We start from the raw sequence: 26,734 nt of genomic DNA, 5'->3' as shown, positions 1-26,734 counted from the left end.
CAACACACACTTGTGGAGCACTTGACTCTTTACCACAACTAGTAGCTAGTAGTAGTAGTAGTTTGTGGTTTTGTTATAAGTGCCTGAGGCTCATCACTATATTCATTGCTACAAGCGTGTAGCAAGATATTCCAGTGGCTGTTGATAATAATATCTTCATTAATTGTAAAATAATAATCTCAAAACTATTTCTGAGATAGAAAGTAGAATGCACAATACATTAAATTATTGTTCAGTTCATTGATTCATATAACACAGCACTATTACAGTTCCACTGTCCCTCTATACAGGTGGCTAGACCCTGAGCTGGGAGCCCAGCTGGAGGAGAGCCTTGAGACCCGGTATGAAGCTGCTGATCTCGGAGAAATTTCCCGCAGACACCATCTATGTGTATCTAGCCAGCCCTGAGGGGTAGTTGAGGCTCTGGACATCTGTAGTGTGCAATAAGAGTAAGAGACAAATTAATACATGTACAATGCCGTCTTTCTTCTAATTACAGCACCACTCTAATAGAAGCGCCAAGTCCAACATTTTTTATATTTTACTCCAATTGAGCGCCAAGTAATAAATTTTGGAACTATTTTTTGCTGGCACTTAGATAATTAGAAATTATAACGTGGCCTTAAATCGAGGCTACATGTACAATTGATCTATAATAGCCTTGTGGAAACAGCTACTAGTACTCTAGCTACGTTCTATTGCTAAGCGCCAAACTGGAATTATAGTTTTTTCTTGTTCTATTTGTGCGCCACTGGAAAATCACAATAACTTTTTAGTGGTGGTGCTGAATTACGATAATATCTTGATTACAAGGGTGCATGGCAAGTTTGTAATAGTTCACATACCATTCCATGAAGGCCTTGCAGTACATTGGGTGACAGCTGTATGGGGGAAAGTACACACAATAAACATACACTGGACGAAGTAGCTGATCAGACATTGCTTCACCTGAGAAGCTCTTAGCAGGTCACAGAGAATGGCTAGCTTCTTTGAAATGTCGTCTAGTTTCCTTTTCACAGCCTGTGTGCGTGCATGTCGACAAAGGGTGAAGCCACACAACATGTACACGCATCAGATAACGTATGTACAGTAGGTTACGTGGTATTCTCCCTGGGAAACACCCCTTATCACTGTTGGGTATTTCCAGGACAAGGTAGTCTCCCTGGGAAACACCCCACCCATATATGTCTCGGTAGGGGGTATTTCAAGAGGGGGTATTTTCACTAGGTACTCTCCCAGGGAGATACCACCACAAAGAGGCATGTCTCCATAGGGGGTATTTCCAGGGGGGATAAACCTAGTAAGCACATGCTACCTTGCAGCTACAACAACATGAATACAATAACAAAGCCACAAAATTATATGAATCCACTTATTTACAGTGCTGGCAGCTGCAGCTCTGCATCTCTCCAACATGCCCTCAAATGCTTGCACCATGGGAACATGCTCTTGGGGAATGGGAGCCTTCTCTACAGCCGGGGGAGGAGGAGTCTGAGTGTGTGAGTGTGTGGGTGTGTGGGTGTGTGTGTGTGTGGTGTGTGTGTGTGTGTGTGTGTGTGTGTGTGTGTGTGTGTGTGTGTGTGTGTGGTGTGTGGGTGTGTGTGTGTGTGGTGTGTGTGTGTGTGTGTGTGTGTGTGTGTGTGTGTGTGTGTGTGTGTGTGTGTGTGTGTGTGTGTGTGTGTGTGTGTGTGTGTGTGTGTGCATGTGTGTGTGTGTGTGTGTGTGTGCATGTGTGTGTGTGTGTGTGTGTGTGTGTGTGTGTGTGTGTGTGTGCGTGCGTGCGTGCGTGTGTGAGAGAGGTGGTGTAAAGTTACAGTCATTCATGCTCATAATATAGAGCTCGGATTATCAAAAGTTGCATGTACTATGTACAACCCAGTGAAACACAATAGTTTCAATAAGTTTAGCTCCACTGTACTGGTAGGCCCTAGGCATCCAATGTCGATTTTTGGTAAAGATAGTTTCATTAAGTTTTGCATAACGACATCCTCATGGCAAAAAACGAAAGGATCAGTAAAATTACCGTATATCTTCTAATTTATCGGACAGAAAAAATAATTATTTTGGAAATTGTCTGGGTATAATTGGAATAGATTTTTATAGAGCATGCGAAGTGTCCGGAATAATTAGAACAAGCAAGCAGTTGCATGCGAGCTAGCTAAGTTTAATAGAACAGTGTGCGACTGAATAGTTGCACTAGCTATCTAAAACTAGATACTCAAAGCTATCTAGCTGCAGCACTCTAAGTCTTACTTGCCGTCTATGAATGTAACTCAACTTTTCAAGATATTGTCTGAATATTTAGTAATATTAAAGCACTGGAGTGTCTGTTGTATTAGAACAACGAAAATTGCCCAAAAGAGTGTCCGGGGTAATTAAAAGTGTCCGATAAATTAGAAGATATACGGTATATCAAAAACCAGCAAGAGATAATTATAATAACACTGTGAGTAGAACAATGATGTCTTGTGTCAGTTGTGTGCATGCTGTGTTTATGTCAATTTTTAGCACATGTTCGAATAGAATAATGGGGGAAAAAGAATAATAATTTATCAGGGCCTATATCCATTGGGTTCCAGGGATTACAGTAAAAGCAAAGAGTGAAATATTACTAGCAAATATTATTGACTGGTGTTTTCGCTAAATAAATAGATTTAATCACCTCCTCATAATGAAAATTTAATGTACTGAAGGGAATAATGTACTGAAGGGAAGATTATTTTTATTATTTATGTGTTACCCATGGCAAGGCAGACCTAGCCATGGTGGTCTAGCTAGCTTTCATCAGAGCATAATGGAGGTAAGCTTGAGTGCTGTTTACTCCTTGAACACCACTGTGTTTGCATTTGTGGTCAACACACACTTGTGGAGCACTTGAGTCTTGACCACAACTATAGTATTGTTTGTGGTTTGGTTGCACAAGTGCCTGATCACTATTCAGTGCTACAATTACAAGCGTGCAGCAAGATATTCATTACTGAATGATTGTTTAAATGCACAAGGTAGCAGTGGCTGTTGATAATATTAGTATCTTCATTGATTCCTCTAGTTGCACAAAATAATAATCTCAAAACTATTTCTGAGATAGAAAGTAGAATGTACAATACATTAAATTATTGTTCAGTTCATTGATTCATATAACACAGCACTATTACAGTTCCACTGTCCCTCTATACAGGTGGCTAGACCCTGAGCTGGGAGCCCAGCTGGAGGAGAGCCTTGAGACCCGGCATGAAGCTGCTGATTTCGGAGAAATTGCCCGCAGACACCATCTGTGTGTATCTAGCCAGCCCTGAGGGGTAGTTGAGACTCTGGACATCTGTAGTGTGTGTGAGTGTGTGTGTGCGTGCGTGTGTGTGTGTGTATGTGTTTGTGTGTGTGTGTGTGTGTTGTGTGTGTGTGTGTGTTGTGTGTGTGGTGGCAATAAAAAATAAGTTGATACATGTACAATGATTACAAGGGTGCTCGCAAATTTGTCATACCATGAGCTATTCCGTGAAGACCTTGCAGTACATCAAGAGACAGCTGTATGTGGGACAATAATTATATACACATTAAATATACACCAATCAATCAATCATTATCCCAACACAGGAAAGGGAAGCACAGTAGGCCACTAGCCTCTCGAGGTGCTCCCTACACTGAACATGAGGCAGCTGATCAGACATTGCTTCACCTGAGAAGCTCTTAGCAGGTCACAGAGAATGGCTAGCTTCTTTGAAATGTCGTCTAGCTTCCTTTTCACAGCCTGTGTGCGTGCATGGTCGACAAAGGGTGAAGCCACACAACATGTACACGCATCAGATAATGTATGTACAGTAGGTTACGTGGTATTCTCCCTGGGAAACACCCCACCCATATATGTCTGTAGGGGGTATTTCAGAAGGGTATTTCCACACTAGGTAGTCTCCCAGGGAGATACCACCACAAAGAGGCATGTCTCCATAGGGGGTATTTCCAGGGGGGATAAACCTAGTAAGCACATGCTACCTTGCAGCTACAACAATATGAATACAATAACAAAGCCACAAAAATTATATGAATCCACTTATTTACAGTGCTGGCAGCTGCAGCTCTGCATCTCTCCAACATGCCCTCAAATGCTTGCACCATGGGAACATGCTCTTGGGGAATGGGAGCCTTCTCTACAGCCGGGGGAGGAGGAGTCTGAGTATGTGTGTGTGTGTGTGTGTGTGTGTGTGTGTGTGTGTGTGTGTGTGTGTGTGTGTGTGTGTGTGTGTGTGTGTGTGTGTGTGTGTGTGTGTGTGTGTGTGTGTGTGTGCATAACACAAAGAGAGCATAAACTATCAAAAGTTGCGTGTACATGTTCACTACCCAGTGAAACACAATAGTTCCAATTAATATATTATTATCACTTTATAGCTCCACTGGTAGGCACTGTAATATATTACACATGTAGGTACATGCATCTAAAAATAATAAGGCATCAATATTGATTTTGGTAAAGATGGTTTCATTAAGTTTTGCATAACGACGTCCTCATGGCAAAAACGAAAGGATCAGTATAATTATATCAAATCAGCAAGAGATAATTAACACTGAGAGTATAACTTGTGTCAGTTGTGTTCTGTGTTGAACTGTTGATGCCAAATTTTTATGATTATATATAGGCACATGTTTCAATGGGGAAAAAGAATAATTTATCAGGGCCTATCCACTGGGTCCCATGGATTACAGTAAAAGCAAATGAGTAGCAATGAGTGAAATATTACGCTGTGTTGTGTGTGTGTGTGTGTGTGTGTGTGTGTGTGTGTACATACTGGCTGCACTGGTGATGGTTGTGGGGGGTGCAGGTCCTGTGGAGTGGGTGGAGAATGTGGGAGGGGCTGCTGCACAGGGTTGGCTATGGGGGCCATCACAGGAGCCATTATCGGGGCCATTATCGGGGCTAGACCAGGGACAGAGCCGGGGGGCTGTGCAGAGAGAAATTGATTACTGCTATAATTATAATAACAATACATTGTGTACACGTATACCAAGAGAGATCTTTACTGTATATCTTACAAAGGCAGCTCACTGCCTGAATTTTGAGCAGCACACACACACCTACATGTACACCCTAATAGGCCTAATAAGAATGTAGCGATGCACTCACTTTCCTAGTTTTGAGGGCAGGGGGATCGTTCCAGGTGGCAGCAGTGTCAGTGTTGTACTGGTCCATCACCGGCTGAGAGGGTGGAGAAACTTGAGGGGGCGCTGATGAGACCACACTTGCTGGGTTATATAACCCTCCTTGGTAGGCCATATACATTGGTTGAGTGATGGGAGGGTTAGTTGGGACTTGGCGATTAACAAAGCCAGGCTGACTTACTGAAGGGCCCGGTTGACCTAGTGCAGTGTTGTACGAGTTATTGGCCTCAGAAGTTAACCTCATGGTGGCTGGATTGCTTGATGGCTTTGGCTCAGAAGGGGTTAACTTAGAGACTGGCTGAAGAGGGGAAACATTGACAGACGGGAAGGGAAACTTTGGAGCCGGAGACAAGTTTGACCTCTGCGCCTTGTACAGCCGATCGTAGAGCACAGCACAAGAGTTCTATAGATGGCACAATAATAATAGTCACATGATCAAGTCACATGACACTCACCTGAGCTTCTCCGCTCTCCTGCAGGTACCTGAGCGCTATCTCTAGCGAGCCTTGAGATGCTAGGAGACTGGAGTACTCCATCATTCTAGAGCCGAGGGCCTGGCTGGTGGGTGTGGTGTGTTGTCTCCTCTCCCTCTCTACAGCCTTGCGTAGGATCACCACCTTCTCCACAAGGTCCTGCAGAGCCATACCATTGCCTCCACCAGAAGTAGCTGACCTGTCAGGCAAGAGAGTCGAGTACGTAACATTTAAATAGTTGTGCTCTGTAGTAAAACTGCTACTGTATAGCGGGTCATTTTCGTGGGGTAAAAATTTGTTATTTTCGTAAGCAAGCTGACCTCGCTGAAAATTTACCCACGAAAACGTAGGCATGATAAACGCATGCAATGCAGTGAACGTAATGAAGCAAACGAAATTATTTACTCATGAAAATCACCGCTGTTCAAGTTAAACGAATTTTTTACCCCACGAAAATTACCCGCTATGCGGTACTCTAAGATATGGGGTATTCTTATACAGTACATGAACATGTGATATGAACGTGTCGACCATGATTAAGGCAAATGGCACATGTAAGAGTACATTAACAGAGCTAATGAGACTCACCAACACTGGACAAACTTGTCCACATTCCCAGAGCAGATATAGCAGAGAGCAGCGTTGTCTTTATAGGCCCCGTCCATCTCCCTCTCCAATCGGTCACCAAGGAGATCTGTACATGCCCAATATAAAACCATCCAGCTTCATTATCACAATACTGTACACACATCAATAGATGCGGTAGAACTAAAGTTATGGCCGTTTGTGAAAAAAAGTTAAGATTTGACACTTTGGGACTGTACATGTCTAGTGTGCAGCTATAATTTTTGTTAATTGATTTTCTGAAAGCTTAAAAGGAGCTCTTTAAAATGGGATGCTTAACTCTCAAATTTGCAACATGACCAAATTTCTCATTTTAGGTAAAATTAATGATCATGGTATTTTGTCGTGTACACAACCAACCATGAATAGGATATGAATAGGACCACTCACCACAGAGGGAGGCAAACTCCTCTGGACCAGCGTATGTCACAAGTGCTGCGAGGATCTCTCTCCAGTTGTCCAGACTAGCAGTTCGTGCCAACTCAGTCCAGTTACGACCAATCACAGCTGATATCAGCTGAATAGGGGGGAGAGTTTGAATGGACATAAGTATCTCAAGTTCTGTAGGGCCAATTTTAGTATTGAAAGCTCAAACTAATATCAATTTTGGGCGCATAAAAAACATGAGAGAAAAGTGTACAACTTGAATTGAAAGAGTAGAGTTAAACCTTTACTACAGTGGTGTACATGTAAATGTGCTCACCTTGGACACCTTGTTCTGGTTCTTCTGGAAGTAGACTTGCTGTGTCCTCTTGAGCAGATCAGATCCTCCGGCCACTGCTAAAAGGAGAGCATCAGCCTATGGGGGGGGGGGGGGGGGGTGTGTGTGGCATGTACAGGGATAAGGAACAGTTGATACATGTATATATGTACATTACATACAGTAAATAGTGTACATATCTGTCTCTGTATAGAGCGTGTACATTTAGCTCAAAGGAGACTGGACATAATGCGCATAGTTAGAGCGGCCCGTGTGTGTATGGGTGCGTGCTCACCATTCTGTCCACACTGACACAAATGTCCACAGCAGCCTCAAAGTTGCCTACCAGAAGAGCCTTGGACAGCATGCCATCAGTGTCTGCAGGACAAGAGGCAAAGAATGAGATGAATAAAATCACTCTCTGTAACAACTCCAACTTGACCTTATGAATCAACTACTCATGGTATGGTCATGGCTCACCAGAGTTGGTTGGTATGGAGAAGTCAGGAATGATGATGGTAGGGGGTGGGGTGACCCCCTGGGGGACGGAGGTGGTGGTGGAGGCCCTCTTAGAATGTTGGGCAGACGGGTCATTGGAGAGACCATCAAACACAGTCTCTGAGAGGGGTACATGTATAGTGTAATCACAGATACACAGTTATGAACCCTGGGCGGCCACGGGTTATAGTAGTCGATTGGTTATCTGTCTGTTTGTGATTTTGAGTAAAGCAGAGAACTTGCATGTTGGCAATAGCTACATGTAGCTGCACGAGGCAGTTTAGGCAAGGCAGTTTAGGCGTATTTGCAGCTCAAGTGATCCTGTACCAGGAACATTGGAAAAGGGTCACTAAAGTAAAAAGCTATAAACATAATTGTGGTTTGCTGCCATTTCTATTGCTGTGATACCCATTCCTAGCCCACAGTGCATGTTTATTGTTATTCATGTCAACAGCCGAGGGTTTAGCACTTCAGTGCTCTAGTTGTACCATGATGTGTATGAACATCAATAGAAGGCGTGCGCGCGTACACGCACGCACGCACGCACGCACACACACACACACACACACACACACACACACTCACCGTCCACCTCAGAGCCGAACATGGGGGCAGTGGAGGAGGTATCACTAGGCTCCACCCCCTCCAAGGGGATGGTGGCCAGCTTCTGAGAGAGCTCGTTAACATCTAGACCCCCTGCAGACTGTAGGGACGACCCCCCACTTATCTTGGTCCAGGTGGAGAACTGCAGGAGTACCCAGGAGATCACACCATCATCATCACTCATATACGACAATTATTAGCCGACGATACATTCACATTAAACGTACGGTACCTTACCTTTTTAGCCAGCTCATCAGTATCGTATCCCAACAACCGTAGGTACTGGCGACGTGGCTCATTATCAAAGGTCACCTAAACAAAACATAACATACACATACACACATATTTTAAGATAATGGATGATTGCTTACCTTTAAAAAGTTCCAGAGGTTTTTTTCATATTCGCTGGAGCTGTCTTGTGATTTATTCTCACAAAACTCCCCGAACTGTTGCTGTGACAACGATTGTTCTAGACTGTTTGACCTTTGCACCAGCTCATGCTCAGTCACCACCTGGCTCAGATTTACCACCTTCCGAGTGTTGGGTCCTCTCGTGTTGCCAAACGATACCAGCTTACCACCAAACTGAAGGAAGGGAGAGGGAGTATAGTTATAAGTGTCACTGTACATGCAATGAGCATACTGTGTGTACACAATTTTATGTACGTGTACTATAATTACTGTACATGCTATGAAACTGTACATACCTTATGTATTCTATTACTACTCTGCAAAACTGTGAGGTGGGACCATGTCCCAATGTCACATAGGCGTATTTGTATTGCCTAAAACTCACATTCAACAATTTAAAACTGACCCATTACAACCACTGACTATATATACGGTACACTCACGGAAAAGCGGGCTCCACACGGCCTTCTCAGCCACTTAGGGGGGATCTTGAGGGGGGCTATCTCTTTGGCAACAGACTGGGCGCGAGCGGCCGATGCTAGTCCAGCAAATACGTCGTCAGCGTCCACTTTTGTAGGAGGGGCTTGATCCACTTCATTGGACACGCCCCCTCCACCAAGTAGGGAGTACATAGTCACATGACCATCAAAGGAGGCGGTGCTGATGATGGCAGGATTGCGAGGGCACCATCCACACTCGAATATCCACTGAGACGTCCCAGGCAGTTCATACACCACCTGGAGGAGAAGAGAGATCGAGCTACTATAATACTAGCTTGTACTTTTACAAAACATAAAAATAATACATACATGCACAGTATATAAGTGATTGGCAGCTATACGTGTACATAGAACCAGGAGTACACGAATAATCCATGCACTCTTGATAGAACCTTATGTGTTCTCTCCTCTTTTCTTTCCCTGCATGTCTCCCCCCACTCTTTCCCCTTTTCTTTCCCTGTATCCCCCCCCACTTTCTTTTCAATGTTAGCCTACAGTTCTCACCTCTCCCCCTGGCTGGTCCGTGTTAGGGTTCCAGCAGAGGACCTGGTTGTCCTTGGCTGCTGAGAGGAGGAGATCAGAGTCTTGCTGACACCAGGCAACAGACAGCACTCCTCGGGAGTGGGCCTCCAACACTCTCATAGGGGCAGTGGCAAACCGAAGATCCCACATCTGAAATGAGTACAATACATGTACAGTAGTCCTATTTCTGACTAAATGGTGTATAGAAATTTCACCCCGCCCAGTGGTTTTAACAATTCTATAGCAAAGAGAAATCCAATGTACAGCATGAATCATACACGTTAACTTTATGTGATCTCCTTAATTTCACAATGCTTAAGGCTCTCTTATTTTGTAATACATCGCACAAGTACAGTACATTGTACGTAGACTTATACAAAATTAACTCCAATAGCCCTGCCCACCTGAATAATGGGTGCCCTGTCGTCACTGGAGGCGGTGACCATTTGAGTGGCAATGTCAGGGTGCCAGGCAATGCCACTGCAGCGCACCTTGGAGCTCGAGTCAGTCACCTGGATGATGGGCTCGTTCTTACGAAGGTCCCACACCACCGACTTGCCCCCAGGGCACGTAGACGCCATAATGTGTTGTACCTGCATGAGGGGTTAAAATAATGGATACTCAATACATTTACACAACCACATTTTGTAACACATGCACATGAAGGAACTTATAGCATGTACACCTACACAAAGCTAACTAGGAACTTACCTTGCATGCACAACTATACAAAACTATCTATACGACGTACAGTGTACACGTAAAAGTGCTCTTAGACAGACAAAATTAATATTTGCAGCACCTGTCTGTTCCAAGCGACGCCACTGATGTCCTCGAGGGGGTGGATCTTGTTTCCTGGACTCATGGGTGTGGTCAGATTGTTCAGGTCCCAGATGAAGATCTCCGACTCTCCAGCGCCCGAGACGAGGAGGTTAGGTTGGAAAGGGTTAACGTCTAAAGTACGGACTGCTCCAGTGTGTTGTGAGGTCTGATGAACGAGAGCATCGTCCGATGAACTGTGTGCGTGGGTGGGTGTGGGGATGTGTGTGGAGATGGTATTTTATAATCTCTAATGGCTGTGTGTGAGGGTGATGGTGTATAGAATAAACGGAGGGCATACCTTGCGGCTACTTTTGCAGCGCTCCACACTGTCAGTAATCCATTATCAGAGCCTCCAATGATGAGTCCACTGGGCTCATCCGTCATATGACCACTCCACACTATCTTGTGAAACCTGCGCACAGACACACAATAATTATAATATCAAATACGGAGACAAAGACGCTATCGAAGAAACCTGTGTACCTCTGTGGAGAGTCAACTGCTCCTACTAGTGGCATTTCCAGTCCAGAGGTAGCAAGATCCAGATCAAACACCTCCAGCTTGGCATTAGTGCTGTCAATATGTTAATAGTAATAATATTATGAGTGAAGAAGTATAATTATAGTGCTTAGCTACCTGAACGTGGCATCCAGTTGCTGAGCTACAGTGCCACAAGCCAGGTGAATCTTGTTGAGAGACGAAGGGCTCCATGCCACGTTAGCTATGCGGGACAGTTCCTTGACTTTCATTCTTGAATTCAGCAGCACAACTTTCTTTTAGATACACGTACACACGCACCATGTGGTTGATACAATAACCTCTTTGTTCCTGTATTAGTTTATGACGCGGTTTACATGACAGCAGCAGATCAAAGTGACCGCAAATTAAGTACCTGTGACATACATGTGACAGCATTGACGGTACATGTGGACCATTTTTGCTGAAGTCAGCACTTTAATATTGTTAGCTTTGTAAAGTTTAATATTATACAGTTTATAAATAATTAAAGCTAGCCATGTCAAGTGAACACATCAAGATCCTGTGCGTAAATATCAAGTCCTCAGATGCCCCAGGCAAGATAAAATCCAAAATTCTTAAAGGTCTGAGAAAAGCAGAGAAGAAAGCACCCACTCCATTATGTGTGTCACAACCATTACAATCGTGGACCAAAGATCTCCACTCTCTGACTGACATCCCAGCCAGTGAAGTCGTGGACATATCCTCCAACTCGCGATTCATTGCCTGGCTTCTTAAGGACGGTAGTGTGTGCAGGCTACGGTGTACTTCATCGACTGTTCCCCCACGAAGAGATCGGAGTGTTTTGGACTCCATACAGCGAACCACTCCCTCCTTTCAGGAGCTGAGTGATGCAGAGTATGCCCGCCAGTTGCAGTCCGAGATGAATAGTGGGCGTGGCACTGGAGACACCGCCCATAGAGTGTAAGTTCCTGGAGCTGGTCCCCCCCACACACCCATTAGAGTTTCCTGGTTTCATTGCTACCTCCACACAGTGTGCACTGTCATTAGACTTGTGTACTGGATTGGGAACATGCTTTGCTTGATGTATTTGAACACCTAGACACACTACTGATGTAGCCACGATCTTGTCAGCCTAGTCTAATTGGCGGCTGTTCAGTTCCTTTATGTCTTAGTTTTCCTTTTGACTGTCAGACCATTAGTGTGCTCTTGACAAGTATATTCTCCCCTCTCACAGTCCCCATCCTGTGTACCCCATTGAGGAGGACATTGATCGAGTCTCTGACGTCATCTACATTGGCACCCTCTACGATAGGAACCCGAGTTACTATGACAACCTCCCCCTATCAACAGCGGAGATTCCCCCACCCTACTCATCCCTTAACTCGTCCCCCCTCACAGCCAGGGCGACCACCTCCAGGTGACCCCTCACTCAGCAGCAACTATTTGTCTGTTGTCATAATTTTGCATAGAGAGTGCTTGATTAACATAAACCTCATGTTGCGGATAATAATGTCTGTTTGCTTTGATGTAACTGAAAACCATACAAGATCTTGTTTCAAGAATAACATTTGCTGTACATGTAATTGCTACAACACCACATGTAATGCACTGTACGGTAATTTATTTACACAACTTGACGTACAGTGATCCAATTGCTATTACGTACATGTATTATATTGACTACACGCACACTCTGCAGGAGGTCCACTGGAGCGGGTAAGAGCAGCAGCCTGAGGGAGAAAGTGGGATGGCCGGACGTGGGAACACTGGAATGGGCGTGTCAGGTAGTTATAGTTACTGTTTTCTCACGGTTGCTGTGAGAATGTTACTCATCATTTGCAGGATTCTTCCATGAAGTTTGTTGCAATGGCCATGCTCCATTCTGAGATCTTATTGGTCGACTCTGAGGGCCAGCTGTGTTCGTGGAGGTGTGATAGTGTGACTGGTGTGACTGCCCACCCCCTCACAGCCTCACTGGGACTAACAGGGGAGCGTGTGCGACTGATGGAGAGTGGAGGAGTGCGTGCTTCTATTGTTACGGAGACAGGGAGGGTGGCAACCTTCTATGACTCTCTGCTTAGAGGTGAGGGGCAATATCTCTGTGTTGTCCTGTTGGTAGCCAGCACTTTATACCATCCGTACAGTACATGTATTACACAGTAGTTGAAAAAAGTTCGGTAAAGGCGAACAAAAAGCAAATTTTGGAATAGAAATAGATCTGAATGAGTATGAATCTTGTCAATGTCTCTCTCGTCCAGATGTACCTGGTAAAGGTTGTCCTCCGCTAATCACGTCCCTATCTCACGAAGCCAAAGCCTTCCCGGAACTCAAAGATGACCCTGTGACCTCTCTCTCGTTATCCAGCTTCATCACCATAGCTACCACAGCCAGTGATCGTGTACTCTGGTGGTAAGTGTTGTTAAAATTATGTTAATTTTTACTCAAATTCAATTTGTTTTTGTGTGTATTCAACAATTCAGGGGTCTCTGTCCAAAGCCACTAGGCCGTAACTCAAGACCCCCTGGAATGTCTCCACGGGGAGCGATTACTGACGGTTCCCTGGTAAAGCTCAAGGATGGTCCTCCATGTGGCCCTGACACTGTTGTCTATAGCCATTCCCCCACCGGCACACCCCTCATCGGCAAAACCATAGTCGAGCAAAGCGGATTGCAATCACGGTCTTCTGTTTTCATCAAGGTTTACAAGGACCCGCCATTGGAAGGCCAAAGTTCAAAATCATCTGGTGCCTCTGCTATTCTAAAAGACATTGAGAGTTTGTCTAATTTCGAGAGCCTGGACGTTTGGAAATTGTCTGATGTGGTGTTTTTGGACGACTCCCCAGCTGTGTTAGGACAAGTGGTGACCGTAGATCAGCACCAAGCTATCGTGGACGTGTCAGGAGATGCCACCTCAAGCAAAACCTCTCTTAAAGTCTTCAAAACTTCCGAATTGGAACTGTGTCTAAATCCTATACCATCTTCTTCTATGACTCACCCACTCTCTGACCAAAACTCCTCCCAGCATATAGCGGGGGTGGTCCAACACACACCCCTCCTCATGTCTTCACCCGTAGCACCTGTTGAAGAAGCATCAAAATCGATCATCCACGGCTACCGTCCTCTGGCCGTTCATACCACCAACTCAGGTCCTTCCTTACTACTTGAGAATGCCTCTAATGGCAATGCATTCCTTGTATGCTCTGGACAAGCTAGTCACGGGCCATTTGGTACCTCCTCCTACGTTGCATTGGGTCTCGGGTCGAAGCCGGTGCGCTCGACTGTATCGGAGGAGAGCCTGTCAGCGTCTGAGGGGGGACTAACTAGTCGCAAGGGCCACACCTCATCGTTTGTAAGCTGTCACAACTCACAGCTTCTGTTTTTGAAGGATACAAACGGACAGTTACTGCCGCTGATGGATGGACTCAAGTTACAACCAGACCACACCCCCGACCACAAGACGGGACTATCGGCAGCGTACAGCTATGTCCATTCTCGCTCCTACCTACTGGACAGAGACCAGACAGCTGTCCTGGTCATGCTCGGTGAGTCTCTTCCGTGTGTGCTAATTAATGATGCATATTATGTGTTATTAGTGACTACATGTAAATATTTCGCTATTCATAATGTGTGTGTACATGCAGCCTTTGATGTTTAGTAGTGGTGTGCATACTGTGAAGCTCATATTGCAAATGCTTTGAATAATGGTACATGTAATGACTAGACTGTAATCTTCATACCCCCCCCCCCCCCTTCCAGTTCCTAGAATGAAGCAACTGCTGTCACGGGTGACCTCTGGTGACCTCCCCTCTGTGCATTCATTCCTCACTTCCCTAGAAGACCAGTCTAAGCCAAAGAGAAAGCACTCTTCAGAGGAGAAGGAGGTCCCTGTCTCCAAGAGGCCTCGGCTGGAGTCAGCTGCAGGAGGGGTGTTCTTGGATACGATCGAGCCAACCACTTCCAAGAGTGTGGAGATACCGTGTGATGTGGAGGAGCTGTTTCAGTGCATTGAGCACAATTCCAACATCCTACACATCTGCTGTGAGATATCAGGACCGGGAGAAGGTGGGTAGACATGGAGTACCAATGTCAACTTATAAATGATTCAAAATTATTGCCTCCAATAGACACATATCTACATGGACATGTACGTAACTTGTTCAACTCTCTGCAATTACATTGTATATAGTGTAATTATACAAACCCTACTGACATATGTAGATGATCATGTGCAGTCATCGACCCTCCCCCTCTCAAATGGGTGTGGTAGTGGGCGGAGACTAGCCATTCTAGAGACACTGTTACACTGCACCCACGTCAGACCTCACATTCTCAAGCTGGTGAGTAAAGTGATCTTTTTGAAACAATAATTTTGCTACTGTACAGTGTATCAGCCTCTTTATGTACATGACTACGTATATGTTTCATGCCCCTTAGCTACAATCGAAAAATGCATTTGGCCACACCCCTTTCTACTCGGCCATTACCAAACAGAACTACTGTGCGGCTCTCAAGATTCTCGATTTCGTGACCTCTCTCTCGGACGGTGACCTCCTACAATCCTCGATTCTCCCTCCCTCCTCCAACGAGACCACACCCCTCACACAACTGTTTGCCAGCCTCTCCTTGACCTTTGACATCACCTCTGGTCGTCTTGTTGTCACCAACATCCCCTCAAGCTATCGGGCACAAGCCCTCCTGCGACTGTTTCAGCTCAGGTACCCATCAGTCTACAAGGTGAGTGTGAGGGGGGGGGGGGGGGTGAATGGTGAAACAAAAAACTATAATTTGTAGCACGCTGGAGTTATAATATGTAGTTGCCCGAAGGCCTTTTTCAGTGCGTGGCTGTATGCCTGTATATATTTTTGCCTTTGTTGTAGTCAAATTGAGTGTTTGCACACCATGTGATAGGCCTACATGTAACTCCCTTAGACCTACTGAATGCTTTTTTTAGTTTTGAAATTGGTTGATCTAAACTAAAGTTACGGGCAGTCCAAGAATTATGTGTGTAGAAACCTCCAATTACAGGAAAGTGCATTCAGTTGCTAGGGCCTATTACTATATGGTGTGCAGATCTAATGATTATTGATGTGCTATATACAAACCGTCAAAGCCCCCCCCTCCTCCTATCAGGTGGTGATCAGTCGTGAGGAAGAGGAGGAGATGACGTCGGACAGTTCTGGAGATGAGGAGAGTGGAGACGGAGGACTGTCCTCCATCATGCGGACAAGGATAAGAGGTCAGTTGAATGCACTTCAAAGAATGAGGGTTACTCGATCATAGCTAACTTTGGAGGCTTCTAATAGAAAGAATCCCAATAGAAATACTATACAAGTTCTCTCTTCCTTTAATATACTCCGCTCTGGACGAAATTCTGAATGTGTTGACATCGTTTAAATTGTCGTGTGTAGATACTCCACAACAACAGTATGCATGTGGTACTGTCAAGCCAAAGCTACTTATAACAGCCATTATAATGCTACCAACAAACTGTGCATGCATGTAAAATTGTAAACATGAATTTGTTTATTTTACTCTTTGTAGGGCGTCGTCATGGTCCCTATGGTACCCTCAACTACCACATCCCCTCCTCCACCAGTCTAAGGGGTGTGGTCTACTTCTCGGATGTGAGTCAGCTGCGATCAGCACTTGTGGAGATGCAAGGTCACCGACTGAGCATTGGGTCGTCTCGAAACACGGGCTTTGGGCAGTCACAGCAAACCAACAACTTAGTGTGAGTCGACCAGATGTGTATGCAGTAATGTAATGTGTTTAGTCTTTCGATGTTAGGGAGTGCTGTTTTTTTGTTTTGTTACTCACAACTACAGGTGCTTATAGTACTTTTGTCTATAACTATGTGTACAGTATCATTGTCTGCCCTATTGTTGCAGTGTCCAGCTAGCTGATGTGGAGGAGGAGTCTGTCCCGCCCACTGTGGCCTCGGCTCTCGGATATGTTGACACCAAACCCAAGTCTAGAGGAGGGTGCTCCAGTGGGGCCGAGCTATTCAATGGAGTCAAAGTCAGTGTATAATCAGTAGCCGAGTGGGTGCATGATGTGATTGCATACCCCCTCATGATTATGGGACATGTATTATATATGTACATACAACTGTAGTTACGAGTATGCATGCCTGGGATAGCGTTGTATTTGTATGTCAGTACAGTAGAACCTCGATTATCTGGCCCTCCATTATCCGGCTTGGCAATTTTAATTCAGAAAATGGGCGTATTCCTTAAATGCGCATTGCAGCCGTTACCATGGAGACAGGCCTGCTTAATTCAGTGCATGCGCAAACAACTGTGCAGCAACTGCTGTTTATCAATTAAGTGGGTGGATCAAGGCGTGGTTTATCCATTCGGTTATCCGGCATATTCAGTTATCTGGCCCACCTCTGACTGTAACCAAGGTGTCCGGATAATCGAGGTTCCACTGTAATACCAAATACCATTGTATGTTGATAAAGATCAAACATGCGATATTCATGATTCATCATGTGACAATTTTACTTCCACAAGTACAATATGTGGGTGTTCCTATAGATGTAATCTGATAGCCAAAACTGTTTATGTGATGTTAGTGTGGCTAGTATGAACTTAACTACGTGTAGCTAGCTAGCTGGGATGGCTACGAGTGAGTTTGGCTTCCATTGTGAGGTGGTAGGGCCCACCCCTCTGGGCCTGGACATCACATGCTCTGTTTGTCTGGACATACTCCGGAGGCCTCATCTCATGGGCTGCTGTGGAAACCATCTCTGCGAAGCCTGTCTAAATAAGATCAAGTCGGGGTCCAAACCGTGCCCTCTTTGCTGTAGTTCTACGTTCATTTCTTTACTGGATTTACGTGTTGAGAGACAACTTCTCGAGTTGACCGTATCTTGTGTTTTCAAAGAGTTTGGGTGTGAGTGGACAGGGGAACTGAGAGGTCTCGATTGTCACGTGTCGGATGTCTGTCAGTTTGTGGGTGTGTCTTGTCCGTGGGCGTGTGGGGTGCAGGTGGCTAAGTGTATGCTGGAAGAGCACAAGTTATCGCTCTGTCCAAAGAGACCTTGGTACGCCTGCTTTAAAGATGCTGACTTACGAGGGCTTGCTGAGAAGGTTGACACTTTAACAAAGGAGAAGCAAACTTTGTCTACGGAAGTATGTGTGATGAAGGAAAAATTGGATCATGTACAGGACGAAAACGAGACACTAAAGAGCGAAATGAATGCTTTAAAAGAATCACAGACGTCTGATATTCAAGGATTGAGATCTTTGATTGATTCCCTCACCACACAGCTAGATGAACTAAAGACTACGCTGTCTTCATCTTCTCAAACCAAACCATCACCTTTGGAGCAAAAAATGTGTGCCTCTCCACCTACCGAACCCTCCCTCCTCGTTGCCCCGGCTACCTTCACCGTGACGGAAGTGAGCAGACGAAAGAAACATAATGCCGAGTGGTACAGCCCCTACTTTCTTTCACACCCTCGGGGCTACCAGCTGCAACTCCGAGTCGATTGTGGTGGCATTATGGACGGTAAAGGCTCGCACATTTCACTGTTTGTGTATATCGCTAAAGGAGAGAATGACAAGGGCTTGAAGTGGCCGTTTGAAGGGTCTTTAACTATTTGTCTTCTCGATCAAGTCGGCTCCATTCATCACGAGAGATTTGTTAATTTTCCCAAAGGTCTAAGCACTGAGATAGCTGGTTGCGTAAAGGACGGTGTACGAGCCAAGCGTGGTCAAGGATTCTCACAGTATATCTCCCTTGACGATCTATCTTCGTACATCAAAGACAATAGAATCTCTTTCCAAGTATCTGTCAGTCTTGTGAAGCAAACTGGACTTAGTCTATTTGACGGACTCTTCAGAAAGTAGAAATGTTTCAACACTAATCTTTATTGTGTAGTTTTATCATTGACTCATTGCACATTAATCGTAGCAATAAAATAATTATTGTAAAGAATACAATGTTGTACAGGTATGCATACTTATTCAATATGAGATTAATTCATAGTCCATGGTTTTTTCTGAATTTTAGTATGTTCAAAATGTGTGGGTTGATTGTGCCATTTAATAGAGCTTCTTGTAAGCTTTCATGAAATTGGACCGGTAAAATGTCACTTATAATTATGAATTGAAAAACTGTACGTTTATTAATCCCACCCCCTCCCCTGCACACACATAGCACTCCCACCCCTCCCTGGCACACACCCTCCTCACCAAGCTCCTCTCGCTGGGGGACGTGGTCACAACAGGAGGCAGAGAAACAACACTCTTCTCCATTGTACACAACACCAAGTGCCTCGAGGCTCTAGCAGAGGTCAAAAAAGGGCAAAATTCGTCGTCATCGTCTGAGCCTACCACCAGTGACCCTACCCCCAGTGAAACTCTACCTACTTCATCCAACCAAGATAGTTCCTCGTCTCTGGCGCGTGTTTTGTCAAGTGATCCCGTCGAAAGGCATGTGTTGGAGAGAACAAGACCTCTAATGCCCTACACCAATATATCAGACTACACCAGTCTATCGGAGTACCTCACAAACCTGCCAGAACAGATGGACCTCTCGCAAATGGTTAGAAACTTCAGCACCCCCCCTGAGCTATTAGCAACGTCTGGAGAAGGACTGCTACCTAGTAACAACTCGACAACAGAAGCACGGACCAGTGTACTGGGCAAACCACTCAAGCCGAAAGCGTACAAGATGACCAACACAGAGTGCAGCTGTCGCAATAAGGAGGGTATGAGTGCGAGTGGTGTGGATCTGTTGCAGCCACTCGTATCCAACTGGCCCTGTCTCGTGGCAACCATCTTGGGATTTTACCCAACCACTGATGCCTCTAGTGAGTCTTGTGTGTTTGGTTCTGTGCCGTCTCTCGACAGTTTCACATCTCATCTCCTGCTCAATTGCGATGCCGAGACCGTGACTGTTGTTGTGGACACTATTCTGGGGAAAATGAACAATGCTATGTCTGTGGTCGGTGCCAACGATCTGTCTCTGCTTACTAATGACACTGTTTGGCTTAAAGCTCAGAATTTAAAGTTGACGGAGAAAAATGTCGCTCTGATAGTTGGTCGTCGTTTTGTTGAGTCAGCAGTTCGTGTGTTGGCTATGAACCACAGTCGGGCTGACAATACTCGGGCAACATCACAACAACCAAGACCCTCAGACGGTAAGTCACATGATCACATCTCATATCACATGACTCTCTCTCTCCTCACAGGTGGCAGAAGCACTGATTGGACGGATGCCAATACTTCGCAGCAATCATCATCCAGAGCCGGTGGAGGTCAGAGTTCACAGAGGGGGGCTTCCTCAAAGGAATTCTCACAGACGTTATGGTGAGTGGTTTGAGTGTATGTCTTCTTTCCTTTGTGCATGGGTTGTATGTTGTGGTTCATTTCCTGATAACTATAGTACTATATACTAAGATATGCACGTACATGCATGTGCATTGTAAGTGTCCGAAATGATTGAGAAATACGCTATACTCTAACCACATTACAATGAATTTACATTGTGGCTGTCCCCTCATGTTGTAACCCCTCCCCCTTGCAGGTCTGTTCTCTCTCGGTTCTCCTGGCTATCGGTGGCCAGTCTAGTGGCAGCTGCCGAGGCGTCCATTGCTCCCGTTAGACTGGGTGTGGCCAAACCACTTGGGGCCAGCTCAGTGGCTTCAGAGTATCAGCAAGCGTCGTCATACGGCTACACCCCCTCGTACTCCAGACGGTCAGTTGAACAATAACTATAGTATTAGACTATTGTTGTAATTCAGGCACATATATGCAGTGTAGTGTAGCTCTAACTCTGATGTAAACACTAACTACTGCATCTATTGTTGTAAGCATTTACATGTGTGTAATACCTGCAACTACTGTGCATTAGACAACTACCGTATAACTGGAAAATTTGGTGGTTGTTTTAATTTGCGATTTGGTGGATTTTACCAAACTAAACGGTATAAGAGTTTATATGAAATGTACGTAGCTGCACTCAAATGTTGTGTTTGTATTTTACAGGACCTCGACCCCAGGCTCTGCCCCTCAGTCGCTGTCACGACTCATCCACACTCGTACGGCTCTCGGACGGTCCTCCAAGTCAGCTGACACCAGCGCAGACCACCCTCCCTCAACTGGTGTAGTCCTGACTCCGATGCCGTGTGGAGGTGTGGGGAGTGAGGGTGGTGAGGGGGTGGAGAGTGACGTCGAGATGTCTGATCAGGATGAGCCGTCTCGATCAAGTGCTCCAGTGGAACGAGTGGATCCACACAGTTTCAATATTCCCACTCAATCTATTCCATTCCCATTCCTGGATCTGGACACGGACCAATCAGACGATGAGGATTTCCCGCCAATGCCCGGGGCAATGTACCATTTTGAGGCCGAAACTGTCGTCCAATCAGAAGAGAGCGATGATGAGAGGCTGGAGGATATTTACCCGTACGCCTGGGCCCTGGATGGACGGAGAATCGGGGAGACCAGCTCCAGGAGCAACCATCAGAACGTCATGGCTAACATTACTCTGGTAGGGACTGCTGTGTACTTTTGTGTGCTTTTTTAATACACGTATTGACACAGTGAAACGCAGGAAATAGGATGAAAAATCAATAATTGTATGATTGTATAGTTTGGCTAGCATCTATTTTGCTTGTGTGTGCAGGGCAGTGCAGAGGCTATGATCCCGTTGGCCAGCATCCCCAGCATCAGGTTCGGCTCTGGGTTTCTAGCACGAACATTTGCCAGGCTGGTCAAGGACTTAGTGGATATTGCCAAGCATGTCTGTGACAACCAGTCTACTGAAGTGAGCCCCCCCCCCCCCAAACTTGTGCATGTGACTATCATGTGACTTATTGTTTTGTCACCAGACCTCACTCTCGTTGCCGCTGGGTACTGGTAAGCTGTTGATTCAGCGAGGGATGGATACGCTAGACAAGACTTGGGGATGGGTGGTCAGTGTGTTGGACGTTGCAGAAGGTCAGCTGCAACGTGGCGAGCAATTTGACACAGAGGTAAGTAAATCTTTGACTGTTAGACTTTTACTCTGATTGGTGTGTTGTCCTAGCGTCATGTGATGTCACTGCGTACTGGAGGCAGGCCAGGTGGAAATGCTCGACGCTCTGGACGGACATCACGTAGTTTTGTGGGCTCCACACCGAGCGAGTACATTGCTTACCTCATTCGCTCTCACACGCACGACGGCCATCAGAGTCTACCAGTACTAGACCTCTACGGGTGAGTCTACTTACGTGCAAGTACTTACATGTAGAACAGATAGACATTCAGTGCTTTATTGTCTATCCCGAGTGGAGTAGCTAAGTGCTTACATTAATCATTCTCAAGGAGTTTTTACAAAGAGTGCATTCAGTAGTTTCCTAATGTTCAGTGCATGCATTTGGTACTGTGTACACATGTACTGTTAGTGTGTATCCATCTCTTGCAGCTACGAGCATGTAGTGTACTGTCTAGACGGGCTCCTCTACCTCCTGGCCCACCTCCCTATGAAGCCCCTCTCCACGCTCATCTCCAGTCAGCCAACACTGGATCAAACACAAGAGGAGAAAGAAACGGTCACCTTCTTCACCAGAACTGAGTCTGTGAGTGCCAACTCTGAGGAGGAAGTTCAACGGTCAAACGACCAATTCTTTGGTGAGGAGAAAGGAGTGTTTAATCGTCCGGTGGAGACCTACCCCCTGGCCAAGCAGCCACACCTACTACAGCCGTACGCACAAAAGGAGCAGCTGTTTGGCAGTGGGGGGCGTGACAGTGTGGGGGCTGACGGTATGGAGACTGGCAAAAAAATACTGCCTGTGAGCTACTCAAGGAATGACTCGAGGTACATGTAAGTGTTTTGTGTAGTGTTATCCATTACAGAATAGCATGTACTGTATGTCCCCAGGCTTTATTTCATATTCCGATGATTCCGTACAGTGTACCTAGTTCCATCTCCACGAGTTGGACCACTGAGCATGTGCACCAGAGGTGGAGTGCTGCCATTAGTGTATTTGCTCATATTTTCCTGGCTGAGGGGCCCGGGGGTGAAAGGTCAAACTTCCTCAATTCCAAGGCTGGATTTGCCAGCAGGATGGCAAGGTATGTTGAGGCTTAGCTACATGTATGTGAACACGTGTATACTACAATATGTATGTGTGTTACTTGTGAAAGTGTGTACACAACTCGTTGACCCTGGCATACCCTCTCACAGGTTTCGTCATCAGGTGGCACAGCTGTTCAATGAGTCTCAGGTGTCACGTGACTGGTCTCGGACGGTGTCCAACACGTTCTCCATCCGAGTGAGGAGAGAGCACCTTCTGCAAGACTCCCTTGACATGTTACTAGCAGTGAGTTAATATACTGTCTTAAGGAGCGTAATTCTTGGTTTTATTATGTGCATGTATACTCTAAGACGTCCCGATTCCATTCCTGTGTACAGATGTCTCGGTTCCATTACTCTTCCATCCGTGTCAAGTTCGAGGGGGAGGATGGTTCGGGACCAGGTGTGAACAGAGGTTTCTTTGCCTCTCTGGCCAACGACCTCATCAACTCAGACTTCACCAAACCCCCGATTAACAAGTTGGGACGCCTCCTGCATCAGCCCGGCAAGCTACCAGAGCAGCTGGGGATGTATGCACCATGTCCATTTTTGGCCCCTCTCTCCACACCGCAGACAAAGATTGCCAACCTCAAAGTGAATGGGTGTCTCTATGTAGCTACATGTACCTTTGACTACCCATCATCCAATTTCAATAATTATTGATAATTATCACTTCGATATCACAACTTATGTTTTTTGCAGGCACAACGGCGATCAACATTTTTGTCAATTGGTCGATTTTTTGGCCTCTGCCTGTGGTTCAAGTACAACATACCCCTCACTATGTGTAGGCACGTGGCCAAGTTTCTATTGGGAAAGTAAGGACTATTTGAACTTGTAGACTGTGTATTTGATTGCCTTGTTTTTCCACAGAGATGTTGCTTGGCATGATCTGGCTTTCTACAATGCTGACCTGTATGAAGGAATGAGAAGAATGATGGTTGATATGGAGGTGGACAAAAAAGATAGTGAAGAGTTCATTGCTACTTATGGCTGTTACTTCGAGGTGAGTTGTAACTTAAGAAAGTTATTGTGTATGGCTTCTGAGAAAAAAAGAAGAAAAAAATCATTCGCACCTGGCTGGGCTTGAACCAGCAACCTTTCGGTTAACAGCCGAACGCGCTAACCAATTGCGCCACAAGTGCTCGTTGGATTGACATTGATCAGTTTGCTTTATATACACACGCATACAACAGGCACCACTAAGTGGCCAGTTTTCTGAACCAGTGTTGGTGGATCTCATACCAGGTGGCTCCAAGATCCCTGTGGCTCCAGACAGAGTCCACGAGTATGTGAGGTGAGATAATCTAGAATTTTATGAGAAGACAGTGCACATTAATTTTCTTTCATTGCCTTTTGCAGACTGTACGCCATGTTCACGATGGTTGGCTGTGTGAAGGCTGAGTTGGAGGCCATGAAAGAAGGGCTCAATGACGTGGTACCCCCAGAGCTACTCTCCTCTCTCACTGCAGAGGTAAGGACAACACTATTGTAAGACCGTAAGACATAACCATATCTTATAATAAACTTTGACAGGACTTTCAATTGCTGCTTTCTGGAGGTTCCATGGACATATCTATTGCAAGACTGAAGACTGTCATTAGATTCAACCACACACATGGGGGCTCCAACCAGTTCAAACAGAACTTTGAGAGGTGAACTATCACATCTGTTGTTGCTATGGCTTCAGTACTCTCCCCTATGCAGGATGTTTTGGCGAGTGGTGAAACACATGAACAACACTCAGCGTCAGCAGCTGCTCTACTTTTCCACTGGCTCAGCAGCTCTCCCGGCAACTTCAGATTTCACAAACGCTGACACTCGTAAGCAATATAACTAACAGCTTTCACTTTTATAATGATACCATACACATGTAAGTGTACACGATCCCCTGTTTACTTTCATTGCTGTAATAACATAACTATGTATGTATTTGTTTACAATACGTGTGTACTGTACTAATACCCCACCCCCTCACACACACGCACGCACACAGCCATAGCAATAACTATTGATGTCATTAACAGCTCTGACGTGGACTCCCTCCCTGTGGCCTCCACCTGCAGTCAGAGAATGTCCCTCCCTCTCTACCCCTCCTACACCATACTCAAGAAAAAACTGCTTCAGGCCATTCAATGCCAGGCTTACGGCCTCGGATAATCCCACCATGCAGTTCCCACATTTCCCAATTTTTGTTAAGTAATCTACAATTAATAATGATGATTTATTATTGCAAATAATTCGTTATCATTGTATTGTCAACGAGATAAATGACTTCATCATAAGCAAAAGCACAGAATAATTATAATTATGCACAAATTTATCGTAACCAATAACAACTGAGAGGAAGGTCCATCAAATTTAGTGCAATTCCATGGTAGAAAATGAAAAATTTAAAATAGGGTAGTATCCTCCTCTGATGTCAAGAGGTTCCCTTCAGAGCATTCACTAACCTGAATGACAAATAATTAAAGAGGATGATCAATTAAGCAGTCCGTGCAAGTGTAAAGTACAGAATGTTGTTCGCAAGCTGTACAATATTATTAGCTAAAGTGGCATTAGTATATAGTACATGTATGATAAACGGGGTTCTTAAATTTGCATTATTATAGTACAGGCCGGGTCATCACTGAGAACAGCTAGTCACCCACCATTCCATGGCCTCCTCCAGCCCCTCCCCCTTGATGGCGGAGGTCTTGAAGATGGCCCACGTCCTACTTTTGAGAGCTGAGAGACCCAGGGCAGTCGATATCTCCGAGGGTGTCATAGCTCCTTCTATGTCCTGCTTGTTAGCAAACACCATCAACATGGCCGTCTTAAGCTCGTCCTCCTGTGATCAGAATACAATGGGGTATGATAATATGAGGTGATGATACAGATGACTTTGTTTCTAGACTGTACAAACTTGTCATTGTAGTTGAAAATCACACAGAAGTTGCTTTCTAGCCACTAGAAACTGACTTGGAAATAGTTAACTGTGACAATGGGATTATACAGCACTGATTCTTTTGCTAAATAAACCGGTCTTAGCTACACTACTCCACGCGCTGCACTCACTTCCAACATGGAGACGAGTTCTGATTTGGAGATGGCCAGCCTGTCTCTGTCTGCACTGTCCACCACATAGATGATTGCATCAGTGTTGGCATAGTAACACCGCCAGTACGGTCGAATGCTTGTCTGACCTCCTAGATCCCAAACTGTATATAGGGAGAAGAAAGACACATGATTAAGACTGTAGAGCACATGTACTACGTAATAATATAATAGCAACGTAATGTTGTAATAATTATATACAGTATTATATAATTATAGACTCAATAAATAATATGGCACTACACGCTATGAGCCACACTCCTCACCTTGGAATTTGAGGTTCTTGTACGTTACAGTCTCCACATTAAACCCAATTGCTGGGGAGAGATATTTATTTGGTTACAGTTTACAACACGATTAGACTATTAAAAGCTTACTTGGAATTGTGGTGACAACCTCCCCTACTTGCAGTCGGTAGAGGATGGTGGTTTTGCCTGCCCCGTCTAGACCCAGGATCAAGATCCGCAGCTCCTTGGCTCCCCATAACCCCGAAAACAACCGAGTAAATAAGCCTCCTGTATATTAAGGCATTACGAATAAATGTGAGTGTGTAGCTGTTGAAGGTCTTGAACAAATCCTCAAAATTCAATATGCAGCGAAGACTCTAGCTAGCAATTATATGGTAGGTCTTTATAATTATGTAACTCACCCATACTCAGTTAATCAGGCTTGATAAGTACGTCTCAGCAGTCTCCAAGTAAAGTACTACATGTACAATGTAATGTTGGTAAACGTGGATTTTAATATTTCTCTGATGCATGCTTTCGGATAATTGGATCACTCATTC

General features: G+C 45.1%; 4 protein-coding genes, 1 long non-coding RNA gene and 1 other non-coding gene across 7 annotated transcripts; 2 read left to right on the top strand and 4 right to left on the bottom strand.

Moving 5' to 3' along the window:
* Window positions 1-142: 142 nt before the first annotated feature.
* Window positions 143-1,362, bottom strand: LOC135346138 (uncharacterized). Its single transcript, XR_010397990.1, has 3 exons — window positions 949-1,362; window positions 846-881; window positions 143-431 (listed from the first exon to the last, which is right to left on the bottom strand). It is a non-coding gene; the product is annotated as an uncharacterized LOC135346138 (long non-coding RNA).
* Window positions 1,363-3,013: 1,651 nt separating this feature from the next.
* On the bottom strand, window positions 3,014-11,150 carry LOC135346115 (protein transport protein Sec31A-like). The gene is made up of 22 exons (XM_064543628.1): window positions 10,940-11,150; window positions 10,787-10,876; window positions 10,602-10,715; window positions 10,284-10,497; window positions 9,886-10,074; window positions 9,464-9,631; window positions 8,903-9,196; window positions 8,421-8,633; window positions 8,287-8,361; window positions 8,032-8,191; window positions 7,429-7,566; window positions 7,244-7,326; window positions 6,952-7,047; window positions 6,639-6,765; window positions 6,213-6,318; window positions 5,607-5,823; window positions 5,117-5,554; window positions 4,782-4,934; window positions 4,057-4,167; window positions 3,677-3,748; window positions 3,483-3,525; window positions 3,014-3,319 (listed from the first exon to the last, which is right to left on the bottom strand). Exons 1-22 carry the CDS (start codon window positions 11,050-11,052, stop codon window positions 3,183-3,185), a joined length of 3,351 nt encoding a protein of 1,116 aa, XP_064399698.1. The 5' UTR covers window positions 11,053-11,150; the 3' UTR covers window positions 3,014-3,182.
* Window positions 11,151-11,156: 6 nt separating this feature from the next.
* Window positions 11,157-25,104, top strand: LOC135346110 (uncharacterized). 2 transcript variants are annotated; one of them, XM_064543624.1, is made up of 30 exons: window positions 11,157-11,743; window positions 12,018-12,200; window positions 12,483-12,567; window positions 12,626-12,866; window positions 13,042-13,192; window positions 13,264-14,324; window positions 14,539-14,844; window positions 15,001-15,119; window positions 15,217-15,516; window positions 15,913-16,018; window positions 16,324-16,513; window positions 16,671-16,800; window positions 18,949-19,933; window positions 19,985-20,102; window positions 20,320-20,490; window positions 20,781-21,285; window positions 21,421-21,561; window positions 21,626-21,769; window positions 21,823-21,992; window positions 22,201-22,593; window positions 22,689-22,850; window positions 22,963-23,098; window positions 23,191-23,445; window positions 23,554-23,669; window positions 23,725-23,857; window positions 24,048-24,148; window positions 24,214-24,325; window positions 24,388-24,506; window positions 24,559-24,674; window positions 24,848-25,104. In XM_064543624.1, exons 1-30 carry the CDS (start codon window positions 11,319-11,321, stop codon window positions 25,009-25,011), a joined length of 7,338 nt encoding a protein of 2,445 aa, XP_064399694.1. In that variant the 5' UTR covers window positions 11,157-11,318; the 3' UTR covers window positions 25,012-25,104. The 2 variants fall into 2 exon arrangements, with proteins under 2 accessions (XP_064399694.1, XP_064399693.1); XM_064543623.1 differs by having other exon boundaries at window positions 22,201-22,599.
* LOC135346125 (TNF receptor-associated factor 4-like) lies at window positions 17,291-18,800 on the top strand. Its single transcript, XM_064543641.1, has one exon. The coding sequence runs from the start codon at window positions 17,403-17,405 to the stop codon at window positions 18,636-18,638; it is 1,236 nt and encodes a 411-aa protein (XP_064399711.1). The 5' UTR covers window positions 17,291-17,402; the 3' UTR covers window positions 18,639-18,800.
* Trnan-guu (transfer RNA asparagine (anticodon GUU)) lies at window positions 23,923-23,996 on the bottom strand. Its single transcript has one exon. It is a non-coding gene; the product is annotated as a tRNA-Asn (tRNA).
* On the bottom strand, window positions 25,102-26,729 carry LOC135346136 (ADP-ribosylation factor-like protein 1). The gene is made up of 6 exons (XM_064543653.1): window positions 26,597-26,729; window positions 26,325-26,462; window positions 26,214-26,264; window positions 25,909-26,051; window positions 25,503-25,681; window positions 25,102-25,304 (listed from the first exon to the last, which is right to left on the bottom strand). The coding sequence occupies exons 1-6, from the start codon at window positions 26,598-26,600 to the stop codon at window positions 25,274-25,276; spliced, it is 546 nt and encodes a 181-aa protein (XP_064399723.1). The 5' UTR covers window positions 26,601-26,729; the 3' UTR covers window positions 25,102-25,273.
* Window positions 26,730-26,734: the final 5 nt, after the last annotated feature.

This window comes from Halichondria panicea, chromosome 13, assembly GCF_963675165.1.
Source record: "Halichondria panicea chromosome 13, odHalPani1.1, whole genome shotgun sequence".
Taxonomy (NCBI): Eukaryota; Metazoa; Porifera; class Demospongiae; order Suberitida; family Halichondriidae; genus Halichondria; species Halichondria panicea.
This window is presented reverse-complemented; position numbering and strand designations above follow the sequence as displayed.